At 42.7% G+C, this 9,993-nt stretch overlaps 1 protein-coding gene across 1 annotated transcript in view; it reads right to left on the bottom strand.

The window, feature by feature from the left end:
- Positions 1-1,385: 1,385 nt before the first annotated feature.
- Positions 1,386-9,993, bottom strand: part of LOC143283782 (uncharacterized) — a 25,121-nt gene continuing 16,513 nt past the window's right edge. Inside the window, exons 2-4 of the mRNA XM_076590146.1 lie at positions 7,298-7,448; positions 5,605-5,822; positions 1,386-4,368 (exon numbers count right to left, since the gene is read on the bottom strand). Of these exons, the coding sequence (XP_076446261.1) occupies positions 4,118-4,368; positions 5,605-5,822; positions 7,298-7,448 (620 nt within the window). The 3' untranslated portion in view covers positions 1,386-4,117. The remainder of the gene's footprint in view (positions 4,369-5,604; positions 5,823-7,297; positions 7,449-9,993) is intronic.

Genomic DNA, 9,993 nt, shown 5'->3' with positions numbered 1-9,993 from the left:
GACATGTACAAAGCTATATTTATTTTCTGTGATATCAGTTCACGTAACTGCTGAGCCAAGCATGCCTATGATAACAACATGGACATAAAAATGTTCAAGTGGTCAGATTGTGCAACGTTTACTTTGAAAATATCATCTCTTCCGGTGTAATCATTGCCAATCTTTGGCTTCAGCAACGTATTCCTCCAGATTCATATCCAGAAACTGTCAAATGATGCAATGAATCAAAATATAGTGGCAGCCATTTCAGGGTTGAAAACCCATCAAGCGTTAAAGCCAGTTACAGAGAAACCTAACAATGTAAAATGGCCAGTTGAGATCAGTAACTCAACTATGTCTTTTTCAGTCAGTTTTTTTTTTTTCAAACAACAAATCAAATCAGGTTACTAAACGTCCAGCCCGATGGCAAAGGGGCTATTAGTTCTTGTTGCTTATAGTCCAGCCGACCGCACAGGGCCGTATCAGGACTGTCAGACCATGCAATTGCTCAATTGCATCAACACCAAAATCACATCTACATATAAAAAAAAGAAATAATAATAAGCACAAAGACACACACTAAACACAGTTCATGACACAGTATCCCAACCATGTTGAGGACGTCAGCCATTCCGCTTAATTCATCACCCCCAGACTACAGAAAAAAAGGGGGGGAAAAAACCTACTTCAAAGCCAAACAAAAAATACATAAAAAGGCCATATAGGCAAATAACACTGCAGAATGGGCAGCTAGTGCCCGTCCCAGTGTTAACAATCTCACTACCTAATCGCCAGAGCAAAACAGCACAGATAGTGCATCAAAGACCGCGGAAAAGAAAGAAAAAAAGTGTCAAGACGTGCTTGGAAAAAGAAAGGGGAAGGGAAGGCAGAAAAAGGAGATTAAAAGGAGGGGGAAAAAAAGGCAGATACAAAGAGAGAGAAAAGAGGAAATTTCTAGCACAGAATTTCCAAAAGGCATGGATACTGAAAAGGGGGTCATTTCAGGCCTGAAAATCCGCAAGTTCTTAAATCCAGTCTCCAAACAATGTTATAAAGTGAATTAACACAACGTTCGAAAGACGAATTTAATCGTATCTTGTTCAGTCAACAGCAACAAAATTTAATCCGAGTTTCAAATATTTCTTCCTGAAAAACGTCATATGTCGCCGAGAACTCCTGGAAACAAGGTCTTCATGTTTGTGCCATATCATGCAGATTCCAAAAGTCGATCTGCAGATGTTTGATACTGAAAGGTTCGTTGGAAGGCTTATACCATGAAGCTTCTTCACATTTTAGTATTAAAAAAATGTATTTGGTAAAATAGGAATGACCTACATGCAACCTGCAAGGGAGAACTCTTTCCTTTTTTTTACCCGGAACGGAAGGAAGGAATTATTTAAGATCGCTGATTTTTTGTTTTTTTTGTTTGAACTAAACAGAGCAGGCGACAGAAAGTTCCCCTGAAGGACGACAAGCTCCTCGTGGTGGACGTCAGACTGAACAGAACCAACGCCAACCAAGAACTGCCAGCCACGAACCAGGAAATATCGATCCACCCGAATAGAATTCTGAAGATTAACTTGTAAGGAAAGCAAGATCACAAAGGTCCGAAAGACTGCCAGACTTCAAAATATTATCATAGATTAGAAGAAAAAAACAACTGAAGATGGTAAAACGTCTTGTTTGATGTGGAAGGTACAATACGTGGTGTTTTCAAGACGGACTACTTACAGAACCAACGCCTCGACCGCACCACTCCTCATGGAAAAGACCACAGCCACGAACAACTTGACCTTAACCCTTTCACCGCCAAGCTCGCATTTATGCACAGGCGTGGTAGAGGACCTATGTCACTGAAAGGTGTCCGTTCATTGGTCTGTTATCCATGAACCTACTGCTCTTAATGTTCGGTGGTAGGATAGGCCATAATTATTTTCTATACATCGCAGGGAGAATCCCCAGCTATTCTTAACCATTGTCTTTTCTGTGTTTATACCACAAGGGAATTTTGTACTCTAAACTGACTGGCGGTGAAAGAGTTAAGGGCGAAATACAAATAGGTCGTCAAACTCACCCATGAGACGGACTAATAGAGGAGTGGTGGCCTAGTACTAAGTAAAAACGCGCCTGCCTTGGAAGCGGGAAAATCTGAATGCAGGGGATAAAACCCCACACTTGGCAGTGTCCCCCCAATCCCCTCCACTGGGCCTTGATTGGTGGTCTGGGCACTTGATATTCGGATGAGACGATAGAACAAGGTCCTGTGTGCGTAGCATGCACTTAGCGCACGGCAACAAACTTTAAGGGTTGTCCATGGCAAAATCCTATGAGAAAAAATAAAAAAAACTTTAATAGGAAAAAATATATATACTTGCAAGCACAAAAAGAGGAGAGAGAAAAAAAAGGGGTGGCTCTGACACTGTAGCGACGTGCTCTCTTCTGGAAGAGTAACCAGACTTGTGTAAAGTTTTACAAGCAAAGGGAAAAAAAGGTCACTTCTAGCTTAACCAGTAACACGGCATTACAAAAGCAGACAATTTCAAGACCAGGTTTTAAATACAAACAAGAAAAATATCACTTCCAGATTGAATAAACGACTTAATATAATGATCATTTTAAAATGGAAACGACATCACTTCCAGATTGCGCAAACGACTTAATTTGACGATCATTTTAAAATGGAAACGAGAAAAAGCATAACTTCCAGTATATATAACCAGTCAGATTGTGCAACACAAACGTCTAAGTTCAAGATAAAAGTTTTGAGTGCAAACGATGGAAATATCACATCAAGTATGACAAGTCAGATCATGCAACACAAACAGCTAATTTGAAGATTAAAATGTTTTATGTTACATACAAATAGAAAAAATACCGCTTCGAATGCAAACAGAAATAACACATATTTATAATCCATAGTGCAACAGCTTCAGTAGGCACTACATGATTTATCAAAGATGAACATTTAATTAGAAACCTGGTATCCCCTGTTCATTAGTGTAGAAGCCCAAACTACTACCAGGGCCATATCAGAACTCAAAACATTCTGCTATCAATTCCATGGGACCTGAAATGAAAACAACATGGAAACGGAAAATGAGGGACAAATTAATGCAGTAATGTTCATGCACATGAACGTAGGACATGCCTCTGACGTTGATCATTTCATTCTTAATCCAGGGGACAAAAAATGGAAACGTGAACACAAAAATAATTATGCATGATACACAACACTACAAATATCATTAAATAAAAAAGGAAAAAGAAAACATGCATACAAATCAACAAAAAAATTCACCATCAGTCGGTAACACTCGTCCTAAACGTATAAAGAGAATGTAAATCTAATACGAGTGCACAGTTATCCAGTTAAAAAAATAGACCCTGAAAAGACTTTTTAGAAAAAAAAGTGACTTAACCAGCTTGGCAAAAAATACGAAAGGAAGAGACAACAGAGTTAAAATAAATAAATAAATAAAAAGGCCAGAAAGAAAGAGAGAGAAGGAGAACAATATAATTTTTTGTTTCGAAGTTCCCGAAGGTGGGGATAAAAAAAAAAGCCCCAGGCAATATCACTTCAGTGCTTGGACGGATAATACGCATTTGGTATGATTAACGTGTTAACTCAAATGTTTACAATGTAATTTTCATCACATATGTTACTGGAAAAAAACCACAAAAACACACCACAATAATCATATACATGAGACATGCACATTTGTCGTCATTGTGACTATGTCAAACAGAAGTCACAAAAAAGCCACAGACAAAAAAGGAAAAGGAAAAAAAAATCACACGTAAGAAGCAATCTACAACTAAAAAAAATAGTGACTTTCCACTTATCTAATTATGTATACAGTCGGACGACGACGATTTCAAATTTGTTTCCGATTCATGGTTGTGTCAAACTGAAATCATCTGGACTTATCTATATTCACTGCACCACCTCCGCTAACAACAACAACAACAACAACAACAAAGAATAAAAGAAAAAAACAAAGAAGAAAAGATGCCATTTACAACATCAACAGAACGACAAGATTCCGTTCAACTGAGAACGAAAATGAAACGAAAGTGGGTCTGCACATCCTCCCGGCTAATAATCTGAAGTATTCTGCATTCTGTAACTTGACTAAACTCAATTCACCAGGTACAGATGGAGAGCGCTGGGTGTGCCGGAGTCCACGTTCAGCACAGAGCTCAGCGCCGACCCGCCGTACAACTTGCACGTGCCGTCGGCGGCCTTGTAGGCGAAGTAGTCGCAGCCGGTGGCTGAACCACACTGCATCCCGCAGTCCTCCACCGTCGTCGTGGTCTGCGAGGTGAGAGCGGTGGCACTGCCCAGGTTCACGTTCAGGTTGCTGTGCCGCGCCATGGTCAGCTTGTCGTCTGCACGGGCCCGCACGCACGTGCGCGAACACGTACATACACATACACATACACAGACACGCACACATGCACGCACGCACGCACAGATGCACGCACGCAGACACACACATACACGCGCGCTCGTAATAATAATAATAATTATCACCATCATCATCATCATCACAAAAATAAATAATCATTATGAGAAAAAGAAGAAGAAGAAGAAGAAGAAGATGATGATGATGATGATGATGATGAACAAGGAGAAGAAGTGAGAAGAACACGAATAATGTACATTAATACTGATTTATTTATATATTTATTTATCTATCTATTCATTATCATAATAGCCGGTAATAGCCGAGTGGATAAAGCGATGGACTTTCAGTCTGAGTGTCCCGGGTTCGAATCTCCCATGGCGCATGGTGGGTAAAGGGTGGAGATTTTTCCGATCTCCCAGGTCAACATACGTACAGACCTACTTTTGCCTGAACCCCCTCCGGGTGAAAACGCACGCAGAAGATCAAAAGCGCACGCTGAAGATCCTGTAATCCAAATTAGTGTCCGGTGGGTTGTGGAAATAAGAACATGCACAGCATGCACATCCCCGAAAACAGGGTATGGCTGCCTACATGGCGGGGTAAATAAACAAAACGGTCATACACGTAAAATGTTACATGTCTGTCTGAGTGTGTATGTGTGTGTGTCTGAAATCTGACTGAATGACACAGGAAACGAATGATGAGCGCCCAAGTTTAGCCGTCAGTACCCAGGTACGCAGCCAGTAGCGCAAATGATCCCTTGTTTTTAAAGCGCTTAGAGCTTAGTATGAGACAGAGGATAGGCGCTGTATCATTCATTCAGCATCATCATCATCGTCGTCGTCGTCGTAGTAGTAGTAGTAGTAGTAGTCGCAGTAAGAACAAGAAAAGGAAGAAGAACAACAACAACAAAACAAAGAAGAAGAAGAAGAACAACAACAACAACAACAAAAAACAAATAAAGAAGAAGAACAACAACAAAAGCAAAACAAAACAAAAACAAAGAAGAAGAAGAACAACAACAAAAACAAAGAACAACAACAACAAAAACAAAGAAGAAGAACAACAACAATAACAACAAAGAAGAAAAAGAACAACAACAAAAACACAGAAGAAGAAGAAGAGCAACAACAACAAAAACAAAGAAGAAGAACAACAAAGAAGACGAAACACAAAGTCGTCGTTCATCTCAATGCAATGACAACCCAGGACGCACTCTCTTTGCTGCACAGGATCCAGTTGGGGTAGTTGGTGTCCATGGTCTTCCACACGAACTGACCGCTCCCTGTGTCCATGGAGATGAGGACGGTGGTGGTGCTCCAGTCGGGCTGGCCCGTGGCCCAGGCCCCCCACTTGCACGGCCTGCCGTCCCTCCACGAGGGTTCGCCGCTTCCCATGTCGTACTCCACCCCGATCCACACGCCCTGGTCAGCCCTGAAGGAAAAAGAAAAAAAGGGGGGTTGGGGTAAGGGGTGGGTCCAATAAATAATCTATTTATGTCCGTGGGGTGGGACGGGTACTATTAGAGATTAACCTGAACTATCACATAACTGTCTTATAATAATAATAATAATAATATTTATATAGCGCTGAATCTTGTGCGGAGACAAATCTAAGCGCTTTCACACCAGTCATTCACACGCATGCATAACTCTAAAACTGAAGAAAACTGAAGACAAGGAAGAGGTAGGGCAGAGAAGCTATCTTGTGAAGAGGTGGGTTTTAAGGCCACTCTTGAAAGAGCTGAGTGCGGAGACCTGACGAAGCGAAAGAGGAAGTTCATTTCAAATACAAGGTCCAGAGACAGAGAAAGAACGGCGTCCATCAGTGGAGTGTTTGAATCTGGGTATGCGTAACAGAGGGGATCCGAAGCCGATCGTAGAGAGCGAGATGGAGTGTTAAGGGGAAGGCAGCCACAAAGATAGGAAGGCGCAGATTTGTGAATACATTTGTAACATAGAGTGCTGATCTTATACTTTATTCTGTGTGAGACAGGGAGCCAATGGAGATGTTGCAAAATAGGAGTGATGTGCTAAGATATTTTCTTTCTGAGGACGAGTCGAGCAACAGAGTTTTGTATGCGCTGAAGGGACTGAATGGACGAAGCAGGCAAACCAGACAAGTCATGGCGAGAGAGAATGAGAGAAACGACAAGTCTAGATGTTGCGTCGGTGGACAGATATTTCCGAATGGAACTGATGCGTCGCAATTGACAGTAGCAGGATTGACATGTCTGACTGATAAATTTTTGCATGGACAGTGTGTTGTTAAGGACAACGCCGAGGTTCCTGACTGAGCTGGAAAGAGGGATGGATGTACTGCCAAGTTTGATTGTGTCAGCTGTGATGGAAGAAAGCTTTTGTTTAGTTCTTATGATCATTGCTTCGGTTTTGTCTGCGTTCAATTGTAACTTATTTAGAGTCATCCAGTTTTGAATGTCCAGGAAGCATTCAGATGTTTCTTGCAAGAGCGAGGACAATTTTTCTGGGGTATCACTCTTCTGAAGTTGAGTGTCATCAGCACAGGAATGATGACTAACATTGTATATGCATATATATTCGTGTACCTATCAGAGAGGATATTGTTCAGCAGAATGTTGCCAAAGGACAACACTTTTGATGCCATGGGTTCTTTTCCAGTGCGCCATGTGCATGTTGCATACGGGACCTCGGTTATCGTATCATCTGAACGACCACACGGTCAATTTTGTTTCCCAATCAAACTTGCGAGAAAGGGCGAGAGCGGGATTCAAACCCATACTCCCACGGTCTCTGAACTGGCAGATGGTCGGACACACACACACACACACACACACACACACACACACACACACACACCAGGAAGAATGCCTTCCTATACCCCCCACCAATCCCACCACCACTCCATCACCCCACCACTCCAGAACTCACGGGACGCTCTGAGACTCCAGCAGCAGTTTGGCCATGGCCCACTTGTTGGCCGTGTCGATGACGGCCAGCCCATCATAGCCCTTGGTCCGGCACTTGTCGTCAGACTGCCACTGCGGCCACTCTTCCTTCACCAGGGTGTAGCGCACGAACGCTGCAAAAACACTGCAGTTTCAGTTCAGTTCACTTTCAGTTTCAGTCACCCAAGGAGGCGTCAATGCGTTCGGGCAAATCCTTGATTATACGCTACACCACATCTGCAAAATAAGCAGATGCCTGGCCTGACCAGCAGCGTTAACCCAACGCGTTTAGTAATAACAATAATAATGGTATCTATATAGCGCTGAATCTTGTGCATAGACAAATCAAAGCGCTTTCGCACCAGTCATTCACATGCATGCGTAATTCTAAAACTGGAGAAACTGAAAGACAAGGAAGAGGCAGGGAAGGGAGGCTATTTTGGGAAGAGGTGGGTTTTAAGGCCAGACTTGAAAGAGCTGAGTGTGGAGACTTGACGAAGCGAAAGAGGAAGTTCATTCCAATTGCAAGGTCCAGAGACAGAGAAAGAACGGCGGCCAACAGTCGAGAGTTTGAATCTGGGTATGCGTAAGTCAGGCCTTGAGTGCATGCACATATATATTTGTGTACCTATCAGAGGGGATTTCTTTTACAGCATTTTGCCAGAGGACAACACTCTCGTTAAAGATGGTTCGTTTTCAGTGTGCCCTGTGCATGCTGCACTTGCTGTTAAATCTCGGTTTATCGTCTCATCCGAATGACTAGACGCTCAGTTTGATTTTATCAGGTCAAACTTCGGAGAAAGGGCCACAGCGGGATTCGAATCCAGACCCTGACGGACTCTGTGCAAGAGGGTTTGTGGGCGCATCTGCCTAAAGCCTAATGACACAGCTGTCGATTTCTGGCAGAGAGAGGACATGGGCTCTCAAGGCAATGGCAGAAGCAGCAGAGAAAAGTTCCAGCTGGATCTGGTCGAGGAGGAATGAAAGTAAGCTTCATAAGGATTAAATTTTCCCTGCTCAAACTAGGCGTACGATGGCTCAGTGGTTAAAACGTCCCCCAGAAAAAGGTGTCTCAGTTCTGAAGTGGCGACCACCCTATAGGCGCGGGTTTGAACCTGCTGAGGACCAAGTGGAAAAAAAAGTAAAGGCGGCAATACAAGGGCATCCAGGAGTCATGACCTGGGTGCGGCAGGCCCCCTTACAGTGTACGGAGTTAAGGGCCGAAACACTTGACTGAGGGGGGCTTCTTCTCTGAAGACCTTGTACTGTCCAGCTCTCCCTAGAGTTTCTTATCACTGACAGATGAATGTCTTCACCATTCTGCCACCATCCTCCAAACACCGTACAATGATGAATGAATGAATGAATGAATGATGTGGATACTTATCACACAACGCCTATCCTAGGTCGGACACAAGCTCTAATAATTATGAGTGCTTTACAAACACGGGATCATTTGCACAGCAGGCTGCCTACCTGGTTAGAGCGGACTGACGGCTACCATTGGGCGCTCATCATTCGTTTCCTGTATCATTCAATCATATTTCGGGCACGCACACATACACATTCACACAGAGATGCAACATTTTACGTGTATGACCGTTTTGTTTATTTACCCTGCCATGTTGGCAGCCACCTGTTGTGTTGGTTTATCTATCTATTTACTTATTTGTTTGATTGATTGGTTGATTGATTTATCTATTCATTCATTTATTCTTTTATTAGTATGTGTTTATCTATTTTTTATTTTTTTATCTATATAGTTAGTGTTTTATTATTTTGTTCTTATTTGTTATTTTATTTCATTTTATTTTTATATTATTTTATGGTGTTTTTTTGTTTTTGTTTTTTTTCTCAAGGCCTGACTAAGCGCGTTGGGTTACGCTGCTGGTCAGGCATCTGCTTGGCAGATGTGGTGTAGCGTATATGGATTTGACCGAACGCAGTGACGCCTCCTTGAGCTACTGATTTGTTTGTTTGTTTATTTATCATTTTTATTATTGTTGTATTTTCTCTTTTTTCCCCATTAGCCGTTGAGCTTCAAACAACTGGCGGCTGTGGCTGTTGCAAGTTTTCTGCCCAGCGGATATCGAGACTGTGGGCGGGGGGGTTGGAGGGGGTGGGGGGGGCAGCATGTATGAGTTTGTGGGTTGGGATTGGGAGGTAGAGAATAACGTGTGTGTGTGTGTGTGTGTGTGTGTGTGTGTGTGTGTGTGTGTGTGTGTGTGTGTGTGTGTGTGTGTGAGAGAGAGAGAGAGAGAGAGAGAGAGAGAGAGAGTGTGTGTGTGTGTGTGTGTGTAATCACGTTTCAATGGACATCCTTTACTTATTCGTAACTTTCTCAGATTTAGATCACTGAACATTTTTTTTTTAAGTTTGCACATGTCGACGAGTGAACTTCTGTAGCTGCGTTTTGACAACAAACCAGTCTTGAGTCGTATATTGCGACAATATGTACCGGCGACAATATGTACCGACGACAATATGTGCCGACGACAATATGTACCGGCGACAATATGTGCCGACGACAACATATGCAGACGACAACATATGCAGACGACAAATGTGCCGACGACAATATGTGCCGGCGACAATATGTGCCGACGACAATATGTACCGGCGACAATATTTGCCGCAACAGTCGTCGTCGTCGTCGAGAGCTGACAGGCTTCAAACATG

This window comes from Babylonia areolata, chromosome 7 (genome assembly GCF_041734735.1).
Source record: "Babylonia areolata isolate BAREFJ2019XMU chromosome 7, ASM4173473v1, whole genome shotgun sequence".
NCBI classification, from domain to species: Eukaryota; Metazoa; Mollusca; class Gastropoda; order Neogastropoda; family Buccinidae; genus Babylonia; species Babylonia areolata.
This window is presented reverse-complemented; position numbering and strand designations above follow the sequence as displayed.